We start from the raw sequence: 26,307 nt of genomic DNA, 5'->3' as shown, positions 1-26,307 counted from the left end.
GCAGTGCAGAGATGTCGCCTCTCTTTTCTGTGATAAAATAACTTCATATGAATGTCAGATGCATGATAGCGTGTTTATCAATGGTTCATTCCCTTTGAAGCCAGTGGGAAAAGGCAGGGTGACACTCTGCATTCTGCTAAACCATGTTGTTGTTGTTGTTGAGTTTGGTCCATTCGTAGATGTCCTGCTCACACACAATGTCTGAGTTGATGAGCAGGTAGCGGTCGCCCACGCAGAAGTGCTTCTGGCAGGCGGCACACTTGAAGCACTCCAAATGGTAAACCTTGTCCCGCACGCGCATCGTCATCTCAAATGCTCGAATCCTCTTCTCACAGGAAGCGCATAGACCGTCCTGACCGAAAAGCCTGAATGGATGAGAAGATGTCAGCATAATACTGAGACATAGATGGGAAACAGGAAACTTTCAGGAATCCCTTGAGTCTCTATTTAACTACTGTGGATCTTTTCCCCCTGGCCATGCACCTATTCTGGAATAATACAACCTGATCTCAGGATTTCTGTGATCCAGTTTGTGGTGAAACACAATAGATAGAACCAAAATAATAAACGTCTACATTTTTATATACAGCAAGACTGTGTCACAGGATTAGGCTGTAATGCACAATTGTACAAATTACTGCAAAAACAAATGTCCACTGAAATTAGGTAATAGTGGGAGATTCAGTTGTCCTGTGGCTGTTGCCCACTTTGCCTGGTTAGTAATCCATCCCCAATGAAACTCTCGCTTAACTTCAGTCTCCACAAATCATTTGCACTTTTCTAAAATGTCCAGTAAAAAAAATCCAGTTACAGGGCCAAGCTGTTTCCCCATGTCCCTTATATAAATATATATGTTTATAAATTCACTCATTAAACAATTAATCAACAACATGTGATATAATGGTGTCTGTCAGTGTTTCCAACCTTTTTTATGGTTCTAGTTTTCTGTTATTGTCTACAAACCCCTTGAAAAGACCTAAACAAACAATGCACCGACCCCCAAGCTCATTTATACTGTAATGTAATGTAAATCTTTAAAAATGTGTCTTGAATATATACTATTTTCAGCTGTGGAAAACCGTTGGTGTCCTTTTGAGTATTTGCAGCACCAGAGCAGTGTCGGTGGTCAGATTGACTTAAAAATAAACTGAACACATCGACGTGTTTTTAATAGTTTTTGACAACAATGTCAAAATCTCTGTCACGGAGGAATAAGATACATAGCAGGCATTTGGCTACGTAGACATATTGGTCTCGCTAACTAAGAAACTGCTTGATTAAATCATAATGTTCCAACACCATCGGACCCACCTGAGGTAGTCTCTCCGACATAATTTTCTTCCCAGCTTGTAGTAGAGTCGGCGGCCCACCTCCCCGAGTCGACAGCCACACAGGTCGCAGCTCAGGCAGTCCTCATGCCAGTACTGCTCGATGGCCTTCAGGAAGAATCTGTCTCCAATGCTCTGCTGACACCCGCCGCACGTCAGCAGAGACGGTGGCATCTGGAGGACCTCATCCACCGGCTCCCTGGATGAGAAAGAAGACATTGGTTGTTTATCAATTCAATAAATTACTTGGAAAACTACATGAGAATATGATTTAAAATGTGTGTTGATTTGTTAATATTTTGAGCTCAAAGCTCAGACTTCCAATATGATCTTGAATCGCTATTTATTGGTCCACTGATTCTAAACTGTCCAAAAGTAACTTGTACAATTGCAGTATCATGCTGTCCACCTGAGGGTGCCTTTGGATATTTATCAATACAGAACTGTAGCCACACAGCAAATGTATACTTTATAAAGCCCTTAAAATTAAGTGTGACCCTTTTCTTTCCAAGCAGGAAGCTTTAAGGTTGTTGAGATCATTTTATTAATATATGTTCTGTATCGGATTGTACTCTTCATTGAAACTATATGATGGTTTGTAAAAAATTCAAACTCAGGAACCCTTCAAGTTGTGGTGGCTACACCATATGTACATATTGTATATGTATGTGCATCATCTCAACGCCTGACAGATTTGGTATTTATTCAACTGGAATTTAAAATACAGTTGTGTCTGGATGCAAAGTTTGTTTGTGATCAGGTCAACGTGAATCTGCTTTTGAGGTGGAAATACCTTTTACAGGCCTTTATGCCAAAAAAAAATGTCGATAAAATAAACTGTAAAATAATCTTAGACAATCAGCCTGCAGAGTTAAAAATATGACCCTACCTTTAGGAATCTTATTCTGAGAAACACTGAACTTTTTCTTGCCAAGAGCAATACTTCCTCCCTTAAACATTTAACATTATGCCCTTGAACATGCACGTGATAATTGTTCTTGCTTATCAGCAGGAGATTCCTGACCTCCATGCTATCATATTATGCAGTTATTGTCCCGGAGCCTGGCTGTCAGATAATGCGTCCTTGTTTTTTTCCACACACACACATCAGAAATAATATATCTGCCGGTTTATACTTACTCATTTACTTCCATCGTCTTCCTCTCTATAGCGGATGACATGATCTAATGATGTCCAGCCGGATGCAGATGAGGTTTCGGCGGCTACCTGTGAAGCTGCCTGCGGGCAGACTGGATCCACGACACGCTGCACCTGCTCCCACAGCGGGTCGGGCTTGTTGTGTGTGTGTCAAACGAATTGTCCACTGAGTCCTGTGGAAATGGCCGCAAGACAAGACAATTTCTCTCTAAGCAGCTACGCGGTGATGGAGGACACTGTCATCGTTTCCTGAGGCAATAACCCACGGTGACACTCTCAAGTAAATTGTCTCATCCTGCAAGCGACTTTGCGGACTGTCCGTTCTTTAAAAATGATCAAAGGGACACTTGCGGGGATCTCCGTGTCCGCGAGTCCTTTTTAACGCTCCGGGCTGCAGACGCGCTCCTCCGGATGAAGCCGCGGTCGCCGTTGTCGTGCGGCGGCATGCAGCATCGTGCTTAAATACGTCGGGCCCCCTCGGTCTCTGCTTTCGTTTCCCTCTTCCTGCTCACGACTGTTTGACAATGGGGGGAAATCGGTCTTAAAGCGACAGCTAAACACTGGCCAGCCTTGCTTTGCCAGACGGGAGGCTCGCTCGGGTCGTGACTGAGACTAATGAGGTCATTATATGCTTTGCTTCACCAGAGTGCCGATAGGACAAAAGATAATGATATCATTAGTGCATGCCTTGTGTGTGATTACAGTGCGTATCAATACTTCCCTTGTAGAAGACATGTGAGAAATATTTAGAACTACTTTCTGATCTTAAGATGTGGTCATTTATAAAGGGCTAAAGTTGTTGCTGTAATCACTTTAGCAATAGTGAATAAATAATGTATGATGCTTTATAGATCATGCAGTTGTGTGACATGTCGTGTAGCTAATTCGATCTATTCAGTTTGGAGTTGTGCAACACTATGTTGTGATTTATTTATAAAGGTCACAGAGTTGTTGACCCACAACACAACTAACAGGAAAGCCCCTGAAGTTCCTCAAGGAAATGTATTGTATTTCATCTTGTTGCATGAGGTTTTAACGCCTGTGCACAAACGATTTCGACCTTAAATGCTCATTTATGTCTGGTAGAGGTGATTCTACAAAGAGTACTTTTACATTTGATATTTTCTGGTATTTCTTCTGGTAATATGTAGCCTATATTCTCACTGTATTCTTTTGAATACAGAACCTTATAGTTGTGAAAGAAGTATTCATCAATTCAAGGTGCAAGGTATTATACAAGTTAAAGTAGGCTACATATTAAAAGAATAAAGCGACCAAGTGCTCACTTTCACATGTAGTCCAAGTCCAGGGAACCTTATGGTGCTCTTAAATTATATTAAAAGCGGTTTGTTTAGTTGTGCATATTGTCTTAAAACGCTGACTTTATGGTTTCAATCTCATCCGCGCGGAAATAGAAAATAATTGATGGATTACACCTGTTTCTTTGTAACACAAGAAATACACATGTCATCACATAATGAAATGACCAGCAGATGCAGAGAAAACAGCAATCACATACAAAATGACATCACATAGTATGGCGGAATAGCTTATAATTAAGAGGGTTGTAATAGAGAAAAGGGTTTATAATGATTCTTCATTAGGATATATGAAAAGTAAAAGTACCCTTTTGCTCAATTGGCAGTTATCATGTAATGGGTTGTGTGGTTGAAGTTATTTAGAAATGAGCATATGTTTTGTATGGTCATTTATAATCTGCCATTTAACCAGTAACTACAGCTTTCAGATAAAAATTGCAATGCTTCCCCCTGAGATGTAGTTGAGGAGACAGTAAATAAAAAGGATATACTTAAATATATATATATATATATATTGCTTTTGTATACAGCTCTATACAATTTGTTACTTTCCACCACTGTTGAAATTGTGGAAGATAAAATACAGATAATCCTATTCTTCTATGTTTTCCCTCTATGTGTTTGTCTTCTTTCCACAGATCTTGGATTACACACGATAGGCCTACAGACTTGACAACTGCAGAAAATTGCAGAAGCTAAAATTCCTCCAAAATAAGCTCTTTTGAAAGTTGTCTCTGTGAAAAATGATATTTCTACATAGTTGTGTCCTTTCAGCCTTTCCTTTTCAAACCAGACCTGCTGTGGGCTCTTCCTCTTATCTCCTGCCAACGCCTGGGGTTGCCTGCAGGAGGGAGGGACACAGACAGCAGTTGGACTGGGCCAGGAGATAAAGCACCTCAACTCCAGTAACCACAGTCAGCTCCTTAGCCAGATGCAACAAAAGAAGATTGGAGGCAAACTCTAAATTCAGGCTGAATGCATCCATGGGCAGTTGTTAGACTGTGTAGGCTCACTGGATAGATACCAAACTGAGAGAGCCCAGGAGCAAGGTGAGCAGGCACCGTGTTCTGCCAACTACACAGAAAGCAGAGCAGCTTGACAGAGATAAAACTCTAACTAATTACCCTTTAAATAAAAAATATTCCCAGTGCTGGTTTTCACATAGTCTTTGTACAACAAAACAGCACGGTGCAAAAGCTATGATGGCTTCCATAGTCTTTACAAAATAAAAATGCCACACTCGAGGAAGCTGATAACAACAATCGCACCACGAGGTCCACTCAGCCGCTGATCTGGAGCTTTCTCTCCACACTGTTCCTCGGCCCAAAGAGTTTGCACTAAATGGAAATGAAGACTTTCAAGTACCCTTGTTTAATTAGCACTTAAAGGACATCTAGTCCATGTTGGTTTACAAATTGAGATTTTGATTACACTGAATGGACCATGTGTTGAGAGTGATTGCGAACTGTTTCTATTCAATAAACATTCCATCTTAATGTCACTATATATATTTTTAAAGCAACAATTCTATCACATGACATACTGTATAATCTGTATCTGCTTATTTCAACACAACACTGCATTTAAGTTATGAACAACATTCTGTGCTGTTACATGAAATGACTTTTGCATTTTTTTTTTCTTTGAAAATTCAATATTCTACAGAATCCTTGACATCAGCAAGCATTTAAAATAATGTTTTGTGAGTTTGTACAGTATTTGTTTGCACAAAAGTCTTTGTGATTAGAAACACAACTGATTGTCTGTGGAGTTCATCGGCACCATAATGACCAACCATGAGCAAAATGTCATGTTGCTCAAGAACAAATTAATGATGGACAAGAAACAAGAAAAGAGAAAGTCAGTACTGATATGACACTCAAGTCATGACTTCTTCCTGTGGGGTTGACTGGAAAGCCCGGAGGATGTACAACTGGCGTGCACAAATGAAGCTTTCCTGGGGGGTTGGTGCACAGTGCATTCACTTCCTGTCCCCCCTCCTCCCCCCCCCCCCCCCCCCTGCACACACACACACACACACACACACACACACACACACACACGATGTATGATAGTACCCCTCTCATAGTTTCCCCGATTGACAGGTTGACCCCAGATGGTTCACTATGATAGGAGCAACACAGCTTACAGCGCACCATAAAAACTAGCTTGTCATTCGGCGATAACGTCCGGCTAGGCTTCGAACATGTCACCAGAAAGTGCAAGCTTCATGTCTCGATTTGAATTTATTCAAATAAGATTTGTAATTATTTAATATTTATTATATTATATCATGGGCAAAACAGGCATGTCTTTTTTTCTGCTTGTATTACTAATGTGGAGTTTTGGGGAGCAAACAGTTAAGAATGTAGACAGCCTTTTGGGAAGTGGTGTCACTCATGTCCAGCTTCCTGTTTTGCCTGTTGAGAGCATTATGGAGTTGAAAGCAGTGTGGAATTCGAGGGCAGCTGGAAAATGAGCATCAGCACAAAGCAAACAGCTGAATTCTACTTGACAGCTATTTCTTCCATCATTCAGCAAATAATGTGAATTTCTACAAGTCACAAGTACTCTAAATAGCAAAGTATAGCAAGGCTGATGCAGGATGTACAACCATTACCCACCATCTTGTTGAATCATTAGAGATTCAAATAGATCTATTCATTAGCAATGGAACAAAGATGCTTATCCATACATCATGGACTATCTGGACACAAACTTGCAGGCCCATTTCCTGAAATAAAGGCATCGTAGATGTATTGTTGACGCTTTGATAGCGCGAACTCTGGAACCGCAATAGAAAAGCCGACTGCTTCCTGCCTAATCTGAAGTGAAGAGATAATTGCCAACTGTTTCAAAGCCCTCCTCCTAAATGGTCACAGGTCTGAGGAGGAGATGATTTATTGCTCACTGTTTCCACATGGGTTTAAATTACTGCAGGATTCATTGTAAGTTTTAAAATGTCAAGGTGTTGAGATCAGAGGTCAGACCAGGGAACACCCTGGAATTCTTTTAGAAAATGGCCGGTGTACTGTATTGTTGTTTGATTGAAATACAGCAGGCTGCGGATATGAGTCACTCGTTGAAAGGGAGCTTCTCTTACCCTCGGGATCCTCTCATTATCAGTATTATCCTGAAAAGAAAACACTTTCAGTGGAACAGTGCAATCAAAAAGCTGTGCAGCCTTGTTAACTGCTTCCTGTATTTGGCAAAACAAAAGAAAGCTGGATTCACATTCCTCTGGTTAGTGTGCTCCCCTAAAAGCCTGATGAAGCAAAAACAGTCAAATATAAATGCAACCCCAAATATATTGGAAATGTTTGATCCTAAAAAGTATTCCCTTGTTTTCAACATTTATTCTGTGTATGTATGCATATGTGATGTGTATGTGTGTGTGTGTGTGTGTATAAGTAAGCAAATGTTTTGGTCTCTTATTAGTATATTTGTCAGTCAATTTATTAGAAAGGATTGTAAATCTACATATTTCAGGATGCAAAACTTGTTCTCTTATCAATTTTACTGCAACCAATTGTTTGTTGTTGATCATACTGCTGAGCTTTGCTGACATCTATTGGTTAAAGGTGGTAGAACACACAGCTGTCTAGAACCAGCGGTGTTCATCCACATATCTGAGACTTTCCATTGACTTAAGTGCTTGCACAGATAATTATATGATAATGAATTCGCAAGATGGGAAACATTGGAATTGCATCTTTACATTTCCTTTTTTTTCTTGAGTGAAATATATGTTTGGGAGAGTTTGTCAACTTGGAGTCAGGACAACAGGGATGCATTTGATGCAGATGGATATGTGGTTGTAAAACTGGCAGATTTATATTTGTTTGATATGTTCTAGACACGAACAGCATATTATAAAGTATGGATTTCAGTAACATATTGTTGTGCACTTTCTCTCATACAGTGTTACAGGTGGGACTGCTGGTGTGGGATTTCAAACTAGCAATATTGCAGGATAATCTTTCGATGGTCAATTTTACATCCATCTGGATTTAGAACACATAAATGCATTTATCCATAAGGGGCAGACCACATGGGCAGCACAGGGTAATGAGTATTCAGTAACTCTCCTGATGAGCAAAGTGTCTATTTTTTTCTGGAACAACAATTGTAACCAGTCATATATAGACCATGTATTTGCATATTTAAAATAAACAGGGTTCTAAGAATAGTTTCATTCAAATGTACTGATGTATTACATTAGTTTTAGAAAAAAATATCTGGACAGGTCTGGCTGACTCAAACAGCCCTTTTTGACACTTCGTGCAGCCTATTTTAAATTGGACCTACTCAGAAATCAAAAATAACTTTTAGAATGTATTATTATATTGAAATAATGATGTTGTTATTGATGTTATTATTGGTTCATGGGGGACATCTTCAAATATCTATAGTTTGGCTTTATTAGTGTGTTTGGTTTCTGGATTTTGAATCAGACTTTTGCCATACTATTTAATATTTTGCAAAGTAGTTACTCAAATTTGAACTTTGAACTGTAACTTATAAGAAGGTATTTTTAACGACATCTTCAGATATTAAAATGCCCAATTTCATGCTGAACTTGAACTTCAAACTGATGTGCGAAAGATAACACAGTCATGTATTATCATGAGTAATGTATGAAGTTAAGCAGCTGTGAACCACGCCAGCACATGCTTACAGTGGGATGGGACAGCTACTGCAGAAAAACATACTTTATATGGCACAGCAATAGAATAGAATAGCCCAATCAAAGCTAATGATTGTGCAGATTTTCTGCCAAGCGGCTGTTGAATTTTTTGCCTGATCACAAATAGCAGCTTTTCAACGTTTAATTGCAGCAAAGTTAACATGTAATTAAACATTCGATAAACTATTTCCATGTTTTGGATTAATATATTACTATTGATAAAACTAAGCTCTTTCGGAGTTTGTTCGTGTGTTTTTTCTGTTCAGGTATATCTTTGACAGCTGAAAACGGACCTTCGCCTTTATAAAGAGTTTCTCAGTCTTTCGTACAGTCTCAGTTGTCGGTGAGGCCGGCGGGGCGGATCCCACACTAGAGTGAAAGAGAAAAATAAAGCAACACAACAATAATAACAACTTGGCCGTTTCGTACAATTCGCTAGCAAGCTCCCCTGTGGATACATACCATCAAGGTGGGTGAATCCGTAGTCGTGCTGCCAAGGTAACGCAGCTCCCGGCCGGCTGCTGATTAGCACGCGTCGCTGTAGCTACCAGACAACCAAGCTAGCAATGCGTGAAGATGCTACTAAGTCAATGGTCTGTGCTAACGGGTGTGCGGCAAGGGCCATTTTACCAAACCTCAGAGATAACAACGGCGAGCTGACCCCACTGTTTGGGGGGCTTTTAGCCACACTGCTGCGAGGCGAAGATGCAGCATTGTGGCTGCAGTTGTAAGGGAAATATTGTGAAAAGGTTTAACGCGGGGTTTAAATCCGTCCTCCCTTCAGTTCACACACAGTTCAGACCAAAGTTAGCTAGTTGCCATGATGAAACGGGTTTTGAGACTGTAGAACGACTTGCGGTATAATTTAGTTATGAAGCTATATTTCCTGTCTATATTTTGTTTATACCTAGCTTACCGTTAGTTTACATTGATCGTGAGCCACCACTTGTTACTTGCTGTTCTTGTGCTATTAAATCCCACCTCAACCACTTTCGTTATTCTGTATATTACGATGTTTACTTTTGTCAGTACGTGTGTAATCTAATTGACATTTGATTTATGTGACATTCATCTCATCTGTCAATCTATTCATCTTGGCTCACTGTATCCTGCAATCTGACTATCTCATGTAGAACATGTCAGTTCATAAATCCATCAACCCACTGTACAACACATTTTGTAAACAGTCAATTGAGTTATTGTTAAAGCAAAAATACCCAAACTATTTTGTTTACAGGTTCCAGCTTCACAAATGTGAACACTCATGTGCCCAGGTTTCTACACTCTATTTTGAAAACGGCAAACTCTTACCATCAGGTTTTGGACTATTTGTAATTTGAATATATTTATTTGGGCCTTTGTAAACTATGACCTGACATTTGTTGCTATTTTTTTGGAACGCAATGATCCAACCTTAACTCTCCTGATAACTCAACTTAGAGTAACTGCAGATACAAATGGCTCATCCAAATATCTTTTGTTTTCTATTTCCCAAATTTAAAATCTACTTGTCACGAAATAAATTTACTTGTTTTGAAGTAAACATAACTGAGTTGTGGGCCTGCCATGGCTGAATTAATGTAATGAATAATGCTATTGACAAAGAAACTGAATCGGCACTTATACTGATCTGGAGTATTTGATTGGTGCATTTTCCACTATTATTGACCGTTTACAAACTAGGTGATTAATTAAACTGAGAACATAATTGACAAAATAATCTATATAGAAAGAAATTGTTAGCTGCAGCCCTAATCTTTTTGTCCACAATAGACATCATGCAGCATTTAGTGACTTAAAAGTCTGATCAACCATAATTTTGACATATTTCAACTCATTCTGACGACAAGCATCAATGAATCCTTTGTTTTTTTTCTATTTAATATCTATATGTGGAGGCCTCTTTATTAACACTAGAGGTTAACCATTCACACTTCACAATCTCTAGATGCCCTCAGCGATGAATGCAAATAGGACAGTGCAGTCTGCCAGCCCAGATGTGGGATCCGCTCCAGGGTCAATGGGCAATTTTGCACTCGGCGGACAGTCTGAAGTTATGAAGCAAGTGTTGTGTGTCCTCGACAAGAAGGTCCGCAACATGGAGAAGAAAAAGGTGAGTTCTGTCGAGAGCCATTTGTTCCTGATCCTTTATGAAAACAACATTCCTATGTCTTTGTTAGGGTACAGTATGAGTACAGCATGACAGTTGTCCCATGGAGAAGCAATCCATAGCTGAAGTGCCCTAAAAAAACTAAATGTGTCACTTTTTTAGAGAAACATTAACATATTGAACGGTTTGCTGCATTGTTCTTTTACAGAGTAAACTGGATGACTATCAAGTCAGGAAGGAGAAAGGAGAGAGTCTCAATCAGGACCAGTTGGTGGGTGCATTGAAGCTTTCATCATTTTGTACATAAGAACAAATAATCCTGTAATTCAATATTAATAGAGTTTACAACATATCAATGTGTCATTTTTTTCTTTTGTCTTTCCAGGATGCACTCACCAAATTCCAGGAAATCACATATAACTTGGAATTTGGCCGAGAGTTGCAGAAGACGTTCATCACCCTGGGACAAGATGTAAGGGTGACTGATTTTTTTTATTTGTTATGTTGCCTCAGAATGGTGTCCACTTTTAGTACCTTGACTTTATGTGGCTCACGTATATTGTTGTTGTTATTATTATTATTATTAGATCCAGAAGGTGGTGAAGAAGTCCGCACGGCGGGAGCAGCTGCAGCGGGAGGAGGCAGAGCAAAGGAGGCTGAAGACAATTCTGGAGCTGCAGTTCCTTCTGGACCGGCTGGGAGAGGACAATGTGCGGCAGGACCTGAAGCAGGGAGTTGGCGGCTCACCACTGCTGACCGATGCAGACCTTGCAGCTTTTGATGAGTTCTACAAGCTAGTGGGGCCAGACCGTGACCAAAACGTCAGGTAGGTCAGAGGCATTGATATCTGGGGGAAGTTGAGATGCAAAATACTTGTTTTTAACAAGGGGAACCATACAACTTATCTCTACACTACAGGTTGGTTGACCAGTATGAAGAAGCATCTGTGCACCTCTGGGACCTGCTGGAAGGGAAGGACAAGGCTGTGGTTGGGACAACATGTAAGTGGAATTTAACTGGGAGACTAGGAATGATTGAATAGTAGAGTTCATTGAGTTTGTACAGTATTTGTTTGCACAAAAGTCTTTGTAATTAGAAACACAACTGATTGTCTGTTGAGTTTATTGGTACCATAATGACCAACCATAAGCACAATTTCATGTCGCTCAAGAACAAATTAATGATGGACAAGAAAAGAGAAAGTCAGTGCTGATTTGACACTCAAGTCATCCACTTCTTCCTTTTGGGATTGACTGAAGGATAATCAGTTCGACATTTACGGGAATTTTTAAGAAATATTTTTTTAAATAACTGGTTACTATTTTCTGGTTTTCTTATTCTTGTATAATTATAAACTAAATATATTTGTGTCTTGGGTTTTTAGACAAAACAAGCAATTTTAAGACAATAACTCAGGCCTGGAAAACTGGTGATGAGCATTTTCTTTGCTATTTACTGACATTTTATAGACCGATGATGAAACCATTCACAGACAAAATAACTGTCAGCAAGATCAGTGTTGAAATTAATTATCAGTGACGGCAAAATAAAGTTGACATAAAAGGGGATTCATTATTTAAGTCAAACTGGCTTTATGTTGATGCCCAGCTGGTGGTGAAAATAGTTGGCAGGCCATTGTATCAGATGGTTGGTGCCACAGCAGTCATTGGCAAGCTTTTATTGTGTTGAGGCTGGCAATGAGTGAATAGTCACAAACTGTACATCTGAGTAATCTCAAGGTAGATAGAGTTGTCAAATGATCTAAACATAACCTTTTTGTCATAATGCATTGTATTTTGTTAAAGCAACTTGTGTGCAGTGCTGTGACGTGAAAAATCAGGGCTTGGGGATATGGGCGTACTGCATTCTCAGCGATCTGACTTCAGGGCTCGCACTGCTGCATTCTGCTTGGGGGCTGAGCGCTGTGGGCTCACCCTGACTCAGCAGCCGGGGCAGGGTGCCAGTGGCCCTGCCGCCTGTGGTTCTACTGGTCAGATCTCTGGAGCCACATTGGGATACTTGTGACCCAGTTCACAGTAGTGACACCGGCCAACACTTTTACCTCAGTAAGGAGGTCTCATTTGGTGACTCAGGGAAGATATTTATTCAGGCAGCAGCAGACTTCTTGGCCTGATGCAGTAAAGGAAATAACACTCAGTGTTTCCCCTAGGTTTACAGCTTCGGGGGGGTGGGGGGGAGACACGGATGGACACGGACGGACATACTACATCGTGGTATTATTTTTGGTCAATTAGTCGACCAATCGTTGTTCTAATCGTTATGTAGTTTTTTTTAAGTTTTTTAACATTTTTAAAGACTCTATCTTCACTTGTGAAAGTAGACATTTACTTTGCAAGCCCTTAACGAAGTCCCAATCCTCAGAGGCAGACGTGCCAATCATAGCTTTCCTTCGGTCTGCCTCGTCCAGACTGTCATGCAATCATTAAATAATAAAAGTTTACTGAATGTAAACACGTGCTGATTTATAAATGATTATAACAGTAAATACAAACCTACCTAGCTTTACAGGTACGGTGTTCTTCCTTGATTTCATGGTCTTCTGCCTCAATCGCCAGCTGATGTGGTAGTTCACCTCTACACTGTGATCTGTAGGCTTTTAGCTTTTTTATTTCTTTTATTTTAGACTGAGCAGCAGCAGCTAAGAACATTGTTTGATTGTTGTGATTTGTATGACTTGCTTTTGATTTAATTGCTCACTATATTATTCCTCTCCTAGACAAGGCACTGAGAGAGACTTTGGACCAGGCTCTGCTGAGTGGGTACTTTGACCGGGTTCCATCTCACCAAAACGGAGTGTGTGAGGAGGAGGAAGACGAGGAAGAGGAAGAGCCAGCCTCAGCAGTGGCGGCGGCTGCGACAACAGTTGCAGCAGCAGCAGTAGCCGCTGCTGTAGTAGCTGAATCGTCGGAAGCAGAAGAGCAGAGTCAGACTGCTGATCCAGGTCCTGATCACTCTCTGAAGTCATGCTACATTAAACTCACTGTTTTTGAAATGCTCATGTAATGAAGCCATAACAATATCGGTAGTGCATTCTCTAAATAGTTTTTCTCTTTACAGAAACTGAAATAATTGAGGAGTTCACAGATTCCATTGCGGTGGAAACCACAGAGGTGAGATTAATTGTCCTGTTTCCAGTGAAGTCTTGGCTGATGATATTGTTTTTTTTTGCATTGTGCTGATTATACTTTTTTTTTCCCCTCTAGTTTATAAACAGACAGTTCATTCCAGACGGCACATACAGCGGCAGTGAGAAGGAGCAGGGGGATGAGTGGACCATGGAAACAGAGGTATGCTGCAGAGATATTGCTTTTATGGGAATGCAGTTAACTTTTTTCCTCTCTTGTGTTGATAAATATTTGTCCATATATTAAACAACAAAATACTCTTTGCTCAAATAAGCAATGTGGCTGATGCTGTTATCACGTGACCTCTGCTAGAAAGTATTTTTCAGATGTTTTAGCCATTTGACCGATATTGTTCCATAATTCTGCAAATTATTGTTGTGGTAGCTGCAGTTACATAGTCAGAAAGGCAATGGTGTCTCTGGAAGAAATGTAGTGTACTATGTTTTATAAGTCGGCTAACTATAGATGATTTGAGACATGGCATGGTCAATATTTAAATGGATCTCCTTCATCACTGACTTAAGCTCGGGGACACTACAGCACTGACTAAACGCCCACTGCGCAGACATGACTGCCACAAGTACTGATAAAAGAAAATTATTTAATTCAGAAAAATTATCAATTTATTTTCACTAATAATGTCTCAGGATGTGAGAAAGGAGGGCATTTAGTTTGAAATGCTTTTATTTAATTTCAGTCAATAATATTTCCAGCTAAATCCTATTTGTTTACAGGATATTCAACCTTTGTTTCATTATATTACATTTGTTGTTCCAAATACGTTTGGCCTTAATACATTCCCTGTAAAGGAAGAAGTTAAAGTATGTCGATGAATATGAGATACGAGTTTACAGTTAATTACAATTCCTTCTCAGCATTGAGGAGTTGCACCTGTGGGCTTCACAGAATATTTTGTTTGTACATCCCCTGGTGCTGAAGAGAATACTGTCAACACGTCAAGCATAATCACCTTTGTGCAACCAGCATCCAATAAGCTCTACACCAGTTATTCCTCGTCCTGTATGTTCCTTATTCACCTGTTCTGCCTGTCTTCCACTCTCAGGCAGCCAGTGTCATGCTGCAGCAGCAGCAGCAGCAGCAGCAGCAGCAGCCGCCGCCGCCTATGCAGCCTGCGGCTTCACCTGTTGCCCTGGAGACCCATCCCTTGGACTTGGTGTCTCCTGTGCCACCATCTGACCCCCTGGCCAGGAAGCAGGTGGTGCAGGACTTAATGGCACAGATGCAGGGAACGTACAACTTCATGCAGGTGGGAACTTTGTGCTAGTAACCACTGATTGCTGAAGATATTAAGCACGTTGCTAATCACTTCTCTGCTCTCAGGACTCCATGCTGGAGTTTGACGGACAGCCCATTGACCCTGCCATTGTCTCAGCACAGCCTATGAAACCTGCTCAGAACATGGACTTGCCACAGATTGGGTGTCCTCCAGGTATGTTTTACAAAGAGAAAACTTGGTTATGATGCCTTGTGTTGTGTAATCGTCAGACTTAAGAGCTTGACATGACTTTTCTGGTTTACTAAATTGCAATGATCTTCTTAGTTCACCCAGAAACCCGGCTATCGCAACCCAGCACTGTTCCTGTCCAACCTGAGCCCACACAAGTAAGCAATCAATCTTGAATGGACAACACTGATGGTGTGCCCACGTTGAAGACATCTTGAGAGAGAATATGTTTAATTTTGACTGTTTTCAGGTTCCTATCGTCTCCCCGACTCCACCCCCCATGTATCAGACCTCACACACGCCAGATCCTCGACCCTCAACAGAAACAATCGACCCCAACCAGGTAAACATGGTGCCTGTGAAAGAGTCCCTTTGTTTGAACAAGTTAGTCCTCGTATATTTGATCAGATTTTACCTGATTTAATTCAGGGAACTTGTCTAACTTAAGACATTTTTATTAAGACATATTTTTTCAAAGGTGCATTTATATATTTTATTTTTTTAAAGGTTCAAAACATGTTTATAATTCTCAAAGCAAGGTACCGCATAATGATATAAACAGAGACCCAGACCCAGTGGTGTATTTAGTAGACTAAAGTAGTCTAAACATACTGGAATCGGCCTATAAAATGTCCACTGAGGCAAGTAGTTAGTTGAAGGTTGCTAAATAATTTAAATAGCCAGGGAAAATACCAAGGACATGACCTCAGTTAACAGCATACTTCATATCGCCATCTCATCTTTTGTTCTGGCCAAGAAAATGTAAATAAATGGAATTAATAGTGAAGCCTCCACTTAAATAATATGACGTTGAAAAATGTTTCGGCCTGCTGAACTTGTGTTTTCCATCTTCGACAGACCTCCATGTCCTTGTCGTCAGAGCAGCCTCCGCCCTCTACAGCTCACCCACCTGTCTCTCAAACGCAAGTTTTCCAGCCTGTTTCCAAAGCTCCACACAGCAGTGGCATCAATGTCAACGCAGCACCATTCCAGTCAATGCAGACAGTAAGGAACTTACTGAAGAATTGCCTGCGTTATCAAATAGTTTCTGTATTAAAAGCATTTATTGTGACTATTTGGCCAGTCGTGCAGTTAAAGAAAGGGTCTCCGCAGGAATCCGTGCACCACTGTCAGTGGAATTTAAAATAGAGAATCACTAAACACTTCCATTAGGAATTGCTTGTGGAGTCCTTAAGTGCCCTCTCATCATATTGCAGTTGTATGGGTTTGTCGTGAAGCGGCTATGTCCAGGAAATAATGAGTAACGGACTTAACTCCTAATGAGCCTGTGACCTTTCCTCTGGTTTTGGCTTCACCACAATATGGCCCTTGTTCTCTCAGGTGTTCAACCTCAATGCCCCGGTCCCACCAGCTAATGAGACGGAGGCTTTGAACCAGGCCAGCCAATACCAGAACAACTACAACCAAGCCTTCAGCAGCCAGCCGCAGCATCCTGTGGAGGCTGAGATGCAGCCAGAACAACTGCAATCTGGTGGGTTGATTTTTAGTTTGCGTTATTATTTACTTGCTGGATTGATTGTGCCAGATTTTCCTTCCTGCCTCTATGTAAATACTGTGTGTTCGACTTTGGCTGAAGATTGACGTGCATCTGTTCTGGGGCAAACCAACTCTTGTGTTTTTTTTAGTAGTTGGTGCCTTTCATTCCCAAGACCAGTCAGGAGGCCATCAACAGCCTCCCCAGCAGGGCCCAGGCTTCGTCAGACAGGGTCAGTCCTTCTACAACAGCAGAGGCATGTCTCGCGGCGGACCTCGCAATGCCAGGGGCATGATCAATGGCTACAGAGGCTCATCGAATGGATTCAGAGGTAAGATCACCACCAGTTGGCAACCTCTGGTGCTGAAGAATGAAGCCAAAAAATAGCTGTTCCTGGAATGGCCATAGACCTCCATAGTAAAATGGCCAACTTTACACCACATTCGGTAGCTAATTTTCTCGTTTATGACAACGGCACAGGGGTTATATTGTTATATAACTCACCTGTTTAAATCATATTGAGGCTTAAAGTTATAGGCTGTCTCAGGTCGCTAGCTGCTTTTATAGACCAATCTCACATAAGAATCGTTACACCTTTTCAGCTATTAAACACGTGTTATTGTCTTGTATTTGATGATAAATATTACAGGTCTCTTAAAAAAAGGAACATGAAGTGAATTTGATTTCTGTGTGTATTTAACCTAATGCTGCCGTTGTCTTTTAGTTAATTTTAAGGCATTCTGATTCAATTCAGATTAGTTTTTTAGGGTTTCTGTGGAGGTGATACTCCGCTTGACTTTTAGATTGCAGGGATTTACATGTTAAAGTCACGCATGTGCTTGTTGTCATGTAAAATTGCATGCATCTGAAAAAGGCTAACGAGTCAGAGCTTATTTTTTTGTTTATCTCAAGAGAAGCATTTTAAGTTTAAACTCTTCCTATTTTAGGTGGCTACGATGGTTATCGTCCTCCTTTCGCCAACACTCCAAACTCTGGTTATGGACAGACTCAGTTCAACACACCTCGGGATTACTCAAACGGAAATTATCAGAGGGTATGAAAGAGCCATTCAGACCTTACCCTGGATGTGTTAAAGTCATCTTTGCTGTCTCTAGAAGTAGTTTCTAAAATGTCTCTCCTTTTCCCCTCGGTTGCTCAAGGATGGTTACCAACCAAACTACAAGCGCGGCGCTGGTCAGGGACCCAGAGGGGTGTCGAGAGGCAGCACTCAGGCAATACGATCCTGAAAAGGCCTTTCATAATGACTGTGACTGATTAACTTGCACCACACTGAAAATTCAAAATTCAAGAATGCATTTGCCCAAGCTCACTCATGTTCTCTTTTTTTTTTTTGTTCATCAGTGGTATTTTTCCTGTCTCTTAAATCAAAGTAATGCCTGCTTTGATATTTGGAAATAATAAATCATTTAAAGTCTGAAACACAAGCTGAGCTGTAAATCCAATCATCGATTTACATAAGCCTTGTGTTAACAATATTCCTGTAAACTTGAAAGATTTCATAAGTTATTTTTTGTATAAAAAAAAATGCACCTGCCACTGCTGGTCCAACCCATGGGAGTTTATTCCCCTTCTCGGTTCTTTCCTGTCATTTTGGTTCTAAAAAAAACCTTTTTATGTTCAATGAGCTCCCGTTTCCTTGTTTGTAAATTGATGTTGCTTCAAGAGTTTCAATAAAGTTGTGTTGCATACCCATGCTTCAGCCTCAGTTCTCTGCTGTACAGTAAAATGAAATGAAAATATGTCAACTATTAAATACTGCAGTGGATAATCTAATGATTTTGTACTCTGGGTTGATTGTCTTTTTTATTTTGAATGTTTAATGTATTACATTACTTTTCAGCAGCCTGTGATACAGCAACATTTTGCTCAAATCACTGTTGAAACTGCTGTACTTTATTTTTACAATAAGCAGTTGTATTTGTTTAAAGTGTAATTGTGTTAACAAATTCTCGACTGCTTTGAAGAAAACAAGATGTAACTTTAATTCATTGTTCACGCTGTATTTAGAAGGGATGCTGCCGCGCGCACATGTTGAGGGTGGTTTCCTCCCCCTGAGCTGCTGCTCACAGGCAAGAGTTCATAACGGTATGCGTCCGACGTTGGAATCAACAGTCGATTTAAACCATTAAAACTGGGTCCCAAATGCCGATCATCGTCACACCACTTAACTTTAAGTTTTAACTGAAGCAATAGGCCATGGTCGATTGATCCATCGTGTAACTTAAACAAAACGGCGAAAAATGCGCACAACAATTTTCCAGGAACTATATTCTGGTTGAAAGTTTTCAGATTGTTCTCTTTTACCACCCAATCAGCCCAAACCACCGATACTTTACTTACTATGAAACTAAGGAAACCTTCTAACAAGTTAATGACACAGATCGACTTCATCGATTTCCTAAGTATTGCTGCAATTTAAGTCGTTTCAGTTGTAGAGGATTCCACCTGGCAGACTAAATTCGGGGAAAGGACGGCCCTACTTCGAAACCGTCGCGCAGTTATGACGCTGCACCTGGGGTCCTCCATGAACGGACGTCTCCACGTGAGTGTATCAACAGCATGATGGCTGGCATGTAAAATCAGCCCTGGACTTATTTGAATTGCATGAAGGTTGAACAACAGCCAGATTGTGTGTAACAAGAAGGTAACTATTGCAAACAAAGTGTTTAATTCTGCTTTCCTTCATCGCGTTGCGGCAGAGTTTGGTTTCCATTAACTCTCCGTTTGTTTTGGCATCAAGTTTGCTCCAGTCTATCCTTCCTCTCATTTAATTTTGACATAACTTCATGGGTTGTACTAGACGTTTATGCCACTCTATATCTATGATGTTCTTCGACGTTTTTTCTTCTTCTTGACTTCCCTCAGTGAACAATGGCGACAATCCGCAAGAAGGTGGACAACAGGATCCGTGTCCAGATAGAGAATGGAGTCGCTCTGAAGCATCGGACCATATTTGTGGTGGTGGGAGATCGTGGCAGAGATCAGGTAATCCTTCCTTACCTGTTCCTTTCAGGGACATTGATCAGTTTCAATTATGTCTCTTTGCATGGGGAATCAACCATATTAAACATGTCTCTGATCCAGGTTGTGATTCTGCATCACATGCTGTCCAAAGCCACCGTCAGAGCAAGACCGTCTGTACTTTGGTGCTACAAAAAAGAGCTGGGATTCAGCAGGTGTGTGTAAAGACATCTCAAAAGATTGAACTGTCTACCATTTATTGTGTCATAAAGGAGAAGGGTGTTTACTTTTTCAAAATGTCTAAAACAGCAACCGGAGGAAGCGCATGAGACAGCTGCAGAAGAAGATACAAACTGGCACTTTGAATCTGAATCAGGATGACCCGTTTGAACTCTTCATCGCTGCAACCAACATCCGATACTGCTACTACAACGAGACACATAAGATCCTGGGGAACACCTACGGAATGTGCGTCCTGCAGGTGAGTTATTCTTCATTAGCTGTAAAAAAAAAAACAAGTGAGGATAGAGGTTGGGAATCACTGCTGTAGAATAAATGTATTTGACTCTTAGGCTCTATTGTTTTTTGTGCCACACAGGACTTCGAAGCCCTCACTCCCAATCTCTTGGCGAGAACTGTTGAGACGGTAGAAGGAGGTGGCATAGTGGTGATTCTGCTCAGGACAATGAACTCTCTCAAGCAACTTTACACTATGACCATGGTAAGACCATGCCTGTTCCATCGCCATACATGTCCAACTCTATTTGATTGACTTAGACTAACTGTTGGTTGTTTTCATCCAGGACGTACACTCTAGATACCGGACAGAGGCTCATCAGGATGTGGTGGGACGGTTCAATGAGAGGTAAGCTCTCCTCTGCCTTTCATGGAATATTGGTGCATTTGGAGCCAACCGTTTTACCATATGTTTTCATTTTGTTCCACTTTTTCTAGATTCATTCTGTCGCTTGCATCCTGCAAAAACTGTGTTGTCATTGATGACCAACTCAACGTCCTGCCAATCTCCAGCCACATGGCGAACATCAAGCCTGTGCCTCCAAAGACTCAGGTAATTATGTTAAACAGAAAATAATCTATTGATTTATATGTTTAAGTAAATTATCAATTGAATATGAAGAACATTTACTTTTTTCTAGAGCTCCTCATTTTCTGCTTTTCTCTGTTCTAATAAGTAAATATTACCAAGTTTTTGGCAATTTGTTTGAAGAAAACAAAATATTTAATGAAGTCTTTCACGAATATTTAAACCACAAAAGTACTTTTGTCTTCTGTTTTGACAAGTGCTGAATAAATATAGTTTGCTTGTTTGTTGGCTACTTGGTCACTGATTTCTGACCGGTCATCTCGTTCCCTTCAGGAAGAGGGTCTGTCTCCACGAGAACAAGAGCTGAAGGATCTGAAGGAGTCTCTTCAGGACACTCAGCCTGTGGGTGTGTTGGTGGATTGCTGCAAGACCATGGACCAGGTTAGGACCTCTCACTAAAGAGCCCCGTTACACATTTACTTTACACCAACAGATCACAGCAGTGTTCCATAGACATGACACCCCGGTATCCATAATAAAACGTAACTTTCACGGTTTGCATTGTCCTCCAGGCTAAAGGAGTGCTGAAGTTCATTGAGGCGACCTCAGAGAAGACTCTGAGGAGCACTGTGGCGCTCACTGCTGCCCGAGGTCGAGGCAAGTCTGCAGCACTCGGGCTGGCTGTCGCTGGAGCTGTGGCTTTTGGGTACAGATTAGTTTTATGATGTCATACAAATATCAGTTTTGTCTATTACATTGTCTTACACTTTTTGCTCATGATGGCCTGTTGTTCTTTACAGCTACTCCAATATCTTTGTAACCTCACCGAGCCCGGACAACCTCCATACCATGTTTGAGTTCATCTTCAAAGGCTTTGATGCTCTACAGTATCAGGTAGGCTGCCTGCCAATCTTCTCCATATCATTGCATTACATTTCATCTAGCTGACCCTTTTATCAGCGACGGTACAGCAATAACCACTTTATATACTTTTGTGCATTTGTAGGAGCATCTTGATTATGAAATCATCCAGTCTTTGAATCCAGACTTCAACAAAGCTGTGGTGCGGGTGAACATCTTCAAAGAACACCGACAGACGATTCAGGTAAACAAGACCACGCCACTCTTCTCCGATTCTTGTTTTTTTTTTACTGTAGTAGAAATACTCGGATATCTGATCTTCCTGTTCATGTGCCCCGCAGTACATTCACCCAGGTGATGCAGTGAAGCTGGGCCAGGCTGAACTGCTGGTCATTGATGAGGCTGCAGCCATCCCTCTCCCTCTGGTTAAGAAACTGCTGGGGCCGTATCTGGTTTTCATGGCTTCGACCATCAACGGGTCAGTAATGGGGACGGAGGATATGCACAGCATCAAATGCAGCATTGCTTTTGTCCAACAAGATTACACACAAACAATTGGAGAAACTATTTTAAGTATTATGGATTTCATGACCAGTGATGTTGAAGAAACCCAAATATATTCAGTGTGGTATCATAGACTAAGAACATAAGCAAGTTTTCACACTTGAGAAGCTACAACCAGTCACTATAAATAATCAATTTCTGAAATAGTTGATATTTCTGTTGATTCCTAAATTGCTTCTTCATTTCAACTGAAGCTATCTGCATTTCTTTTCCCCTTCATCTCTGCAGGTATGAAGGCACTGGGCGCTCTCTTTCCCTCAAACTGATTCAGCAGTTGAGGCAGCAGAGTGCCGAGAGTCAGCAGAGCATGTCGGCAGAGAACAGGACCACCAACACAGAGAGGCTAGCAGCCGGTAAATATCTTAGTGTTTTTTATTTTCTATGGAACTGTGTAACTGCCATGTTTCTCTGAAAACGGTGGATCGCTCCCTCCGGGTTTGGAGTGACTTGCTGCCCAAAGTGAATTAGTTAAAGTATCTCTGGGTCTTGATCACAAATGAGAGTAACATGGATAGACTCATAACAAATGGCAGGACATGGATGGACTGACTGCTGTTCATCTGTCCCTTTCACAGCTCGCTCTCTCCACGAGATTTCTCTTCAAGAGTCTATTCGGTACGCTCCAGGGGACGCGGTCGAGAAGTGGCTGAATGACCTGCTCTGTCTCGACTGTCTGAACATACCCAGGCTCATTTCTGGCTGCCCACTCCCGCAGGCGTGTGACCTGTATCCTTCATGCACTTTAAAGGATTAATGTTAGCCCAGTTAAGACCAACAATGTTTTTTATGACCTTTTCAAAATACTATACGATGACTGGTGTGTATCTTTTTTTTCTACATACTATTTTCTATTACTTTTTAATGACTTTTTGACGTGCTACACTTTTTTAATACATTTTTTAACACACTATTCTATGACTTTTTTTGTGATTGCTTCAATGTACAACAATGCCTTTTTTAAATACTTTTATTCAACACAATATATTGTGTTTTTTTTTCAACGTACTATTTTTTTATAACATGTCTAAAGCAAAACAAGTTATCGTTTCTTCTGTATTTGTCCTTAATTCACATGTTTCAGCTATTATGTGAACAGGGACACGCTCTTCTGTTACCACAAGGCCTCTGAGGCTTTCCTGCAGAGGTTAATGGCCCTGTACGTGGCATCGCACTATAAGGTGATATTATTAGTTTGTATTCACATAACTTGCTTTTCCTCAAGGAACATCCCCACCTTGACACAGTGTGAAGTCATTCTTATTCACGCAAATTATTTTTTGGTTCCAGAATTCACCAAATGACCTGCAGATGTTGTCTGACGCTCCGGCCCACCACCTTTTCTGTCTCCTGCCACCTGTTCCTCCCACGCAGAACTCTCTACCTGAGGTCCTCGCTGTAGTGCAGGTAAGACACTCCTAGACACCCTCATGAAACAAGAGTGAAGCCCATTCCATTAATTTGAAAGCAAAGAGGAAAATAAGTCCAGAGGAAAGTCTTTCACCAAATCAGCCATTCCTAATTTGCATTCAGAGGCAATTTCAGCCCCCCACTTTTTTCTTATTTTTTTGCTTGTATCTTATATTTGTATTTGTCATGTTCATTGAGTTGACTCACTGTCGTCTTTCTCTGTCCCTCAGGTGTGTCTGGAGGGAGAAATATCTCGCCAGTCCATCCTTAACAGTCTGTCCAGAGGAAAGAAGGCCTCTGGTGACCTCATTCCCTGGACGGTGTCCGAGCAGGTACACACTGGTCATAGATCTTTTGACGAAAACGTTACAGCGCACGTTTCCAAACATTATTAAAATCCTCTGCTCCATTCTCTGTAGTTCCAAGACCCAGAGTTTGGAAGCCTCTCTGGAGCCAGAGTTGTGCGAATTGCTGTAAATCCAGACTACCAAGGGGTAAGCGTTTGCGTACATCAGCCTGTTTGCGCAGTTTTGAATAAATCAGCATGTACTGTATGTAACTGGTTTTCAACCTGTCCACTAGATGGGCTACGGCTCCAGAGCTCTCGAAATGCTGCAGATGTACTATGAGGGCAAGTTTCCCACCATGGATGAGAGCACAGGCTCAAATCCCAATGAGATCACGTCCGTCAGCAGTGAGGTAATACAATTAAATGAATTCAGCTATATTTAAAAGACACCAATTCATGAAGTGTAACCAGAGTAAAAACACAATTTAGAGATTAGATAAAGCATTGGCCTTGTTGTTGTCTCTTGTCCAGGCTGTCAGTCTGCTGGAGGAGGTGATCACTCCACGGAAGGAGCTCCCTCCTCTGCTGCTGAAGCTGAGCGAGAGGAGAGCAGAGAGGCTGGACTATCTCGGAGTTTCTTATGGACTTACTAAACAGCTACTCAAGTGAGTTTCCTTGAATATGGAGAAAGGGGAAGGGTTTCTAGATAGTTTTGCAGATTTAGAAATGTCAACAAATATTTTTGCAACCTGACAGGTTCTGGAGGAAAGCGGGTTATACTCCAGTCTACTTGAGACAAACCCCTGTGAGTATAAAATGCATGTTCTAGTATGTTTGTGTAAATTGTGCTGTTGTCACGTGCTGTACTTATTGGTGTGTGTGGTTGTCTGTAGAATGACCTGACTGGGGAGCACTCGTGTGTGATGCTAAAGGAGCTGAACACGGATGAAGCCACAGAACAGAGCCAGTGGCTGTCTGCCTTCTGGAAAGGTGAAATGCCACAACTTTTCCTGCACTACTTCTGGAGCTCTGGTTTGTTTAAACTTGAAGTTTGACTGAACAGGTTTTGTTTTCTTTAGATTTCCGTCGGCGCTTCCTGTCTCTCCTCTCCTACCAGTTCAGCCGCTTCCATCCGAGCCTGTCACTCAGCATCTTGCAGAACAAGAAGTCCAAGGAGGAGACGAGCGGTAAGACTCTTCGAGTAACGAACCGGATCAGATTTCCTCTGAGTCTCGCAGGCCTCATCTAACTTCTCTTTGACCTTCACAGTTCTGACTAGCGCTGAGCTGGCATCCCATTTCAGCCCTTACGACCTCAAACGTCTGGAACTGTATTCGAGGAGCATGGTGGACTACCACCTCATCATGGACCTGATCCCCACAGTGGCTCGCATCTTTTTCCTCAAGCAGCTCGGGGACGTGTCTCTCTCAGCCGCACAGTGTGTAAGTTCCCCCGGATTGGTTATGATGATTTCCTTTTCATGAATACAGTTTTTTGGCAATAGTTGTTGATTTTTCCTTTTTTTTTTCTTCTTCTTCTTTCTAGGCATTACTGCTGGGTATCGGGTTACAGCACAAATCGGTAGATCAGCTGGAAAAGGAAATTGAACTCCCAAGCTCGCAGCTCATGGGACTCTTCAACCGTCTGATCCGGAAGTTTGTACAAGTAAGTTCACAATCCATTGAAAACATGACAAAGAAGATCCCATACAAGCTGCCTTTTAAAACTATTGCAACTACATTAATACTTTGAATGCATTTATTATACTAGATCTTCACCAGTGTCCAAGAGAAAGCCATTGAGGCACAGATGGCGACCACGAAAGACGTTAACATGGAGCCGACTGTCGGAAGCCTTACTGATGATCTGGTATGTGGCGATCAATACATTGACCATCAAAATCGTTGTAGTCGTTTATCAAGCAAACATTTGTCGTTTTCAACTTCTCATGTGAGGATGAATCTTTTACTAATAGAATGAAGCTGCTAAGGAGTTTGATGAGAAACACAAGCAGGAAGTAGAGAAAGTGAAGGAAATGGACATGGAAGAGTGAGTATGAGGTTATTTATTTGAAGCGGTATGAATTTAAAATGTATAGGGAAATATTTACTGCAGTTATAATGATTCCCTTTTGTTTTCACAGGTACAAGATCTGTGGAGATGATGAAGAATGGGACCAGGTGTTGAAGAAAGCAGGAAACACCACGATTATTAGCATCAAGAGGTACACTGTTCTGGATCTTTGGCAAAAAGTGTGTTTGCTGTAAAAACATGTTTGTAACGATATTCTACTCCAATCAGTGACAAGAAGAGGAAGTTGGATGGGGGAAACGCCAAAGCAAACAATGGGGCTCCTGAGCACGGGAAAGTACAAAAGAAAGAAATGCAACACAGCAAATTTAAGAAGAGCAAGGACAAGCGTGGCAAATTTGGGAAGATGGCGTGACTCTA

The 26,307-nt window shown here is 41.2% G+C and overlaps 3 protein-coding genes across 6 annotated transcripts; 2 read left to right on the top strand and 1 right to left on the bottom strand.

Moving 5' to 3' along the window:
- Positions 1 to 136: 136 nt before the first annotated feature.
- On the bottom strand, positions 137 to 2,528 carry lmo2 (LIM domain only 2 (rhombotin-like 1); the record flags this gene model as incomplete). The annotated part of the gene is made up of 3 exons (XM_079223685.1): positions 2,469 to 2,528; positions 1,312 to 1,527; positions 137 to 365 (listed from the first exon to the last, which is right to left on the bottom strand). Exons 1-3 carry the CDS (start codon positions 2,507 to 2,509, stop codon positions 137 to 139), a joined length of 486 nt encoding a protein of 161 aa, XP_079079811.1. The 5' UTR covers positions 2,510 to 2,528.
- Positions 2,529 to 8,836: 6,308 nt separating this feature from the next.
- Positions 8,837 to 18,417, top strand: caprin1b (cell cycle associated protein 1b). Of its 4 annotated transcripts, none has more exons than XM_079224309.1 (18): positions 8,837 to 8,961; positions 10,441 to 10,605; positions 10,811 to 10,873; positions 10,988 to 11,074; positions 11,190 to 11,428; positions 11,521 to 11,603; positions 13,340 to 13,564; positions 13,681 to 13,733; positions 13,827 to 13,910; positions 14,812 to 15,015; positions 15,090 to 15,198; positions 15,310 to 15,371; positions 15,464 to 15,556; positions 16,072 to 16,218; positions 16,555 to 16,705; positions 16,863 to 17,039; positions 17,656 to 17,762; positions 17,869 to 18,417. In XM_079224309.1, exons 2-18 carry the CDS (start codon positions 10,441 to 10,443, stop codon positions 17,953 to 17,955), a joined length of 2,136 nt encoding a protein of 711 aa, XP_079080435.1. In that variant the 5' UTR covers positions 8,837 to 8,961; the 3' UTR covers positions 17,956 to 18,417. The 4 variants fall into 4 exon arrangements, with proteins under 4 accessions (XP_079080435.1, XP_079080434.1, XP_079080433.1 ...); XM_079224308.1 differs by having other exon boundaries at positions 16,860 to 17,039; XM_079224307.1 differs by having other exon boundaries at positions 10,988 to 11,080.
- Positions 18,418 to 20,000: 1,583 nt separating this feature from the next.
- Positions 20,001 to 26,305, top strand: nat10 (N-acetyltransferase 10). Its single transcript, XM_079223991.1, has 26 exons — positions 20,001 to 20,171; positions 20,289 to 20,411; positions 20,494 to 20,555; positions 20,645 to 20,759; positions 21,069 to 21,176; positions 21,308 to 21,441; positions 21,536 to 21,629; positions 21,742 to 21,840; positions 21,938 to 22,074; positions 22,389 to 22,513; positions 22,736 to 22,886; positions 23,242 to 23,338; positions 23,448 to 23,564; positions 23,798 to 23,899; positions 23,987 to 24,061; positions 24,150 to 24,266; positions 24,388 to 24,521; positions 24,613 to 24,661; positions 24,750 to 24,846; positions 24,936 to 25,043; positions 25,126 to 25,298; positions 25,402 to 25,521; positions 25,627 to 25,725; positions 25,832 to 25,905; positions 26,000 to 26,080; positions 26,158 to 26,305. The coding sequence occupies exons 1-26, from the start codon at positions 20,016 to 20,018 to the stop codon at positions 26,300 to 26,302; spliced, it is 2,892 nt and encodes a 963-aa protein (XP_079080117.1). The 5' UTR covers positions 20,001 to 20,015; the 3' UTR covers positions 26,303 to 26,305.
- Positions 26,306 to 26,307: the final 2 nt, after the last annotated feature.

Source organism: Taurulus bubalis (assembly GCF_910589615.1).
Source record: "Taurulus bubalis genome assembly, chromosome: 9".
Taxonomy (NCBI): Eukaryota; Metazoa; Chordata; class Actinopteri; order Perciformes; family Cottidae; genus Taurulus; species Taurulus bubalis.
This window is presented reverse-complemented; position numbering and strand designations above follow the sequence as displayed.

Coding starts and splice junctions, on each gene's coding strand:
- caprin1b (XM_079224306.1), top strand. CDS start 10,441: ATGCCCTCAGCGATGAATGCAAATAGGACAGTGCAGTCTGCCAGCCCA. Junction 11,081..11,189: donor CCCTGGGACAAGATGTAAGG/GTGACTGATTTT, acceptor TATTATTATTAG/ATCCAGAAGGTGGTGAAGAA. Junction 15,016..15,089: donor GAACGTACAACTTCATGCAG/GTGGGAACTTTG, acceptor CTCTGCTCTCAG/GACTCCATGCTGGAGTTTGA.
- nat10 (XM_079223991.1), top strand. CDS start 20,016: ATGAGACAGCTGCAGAAGAAGATACAAACTGGCACTTTGAATCTGAAT. Junction 24,522..24,612: donor CTTACTAAACAGCTACTCAA/GTGAGTTTCCTT, acceptor GCAACCTGACAG/GTTCTGGAGGAAAGCGGGTT. Junction 25,906..25,999: donor AAGGAAATGGACATGGAAGA/GTGAGTATGAGG, acceptor TTGTTTTCACAG/GTACAAGATCTGTGGAGATG.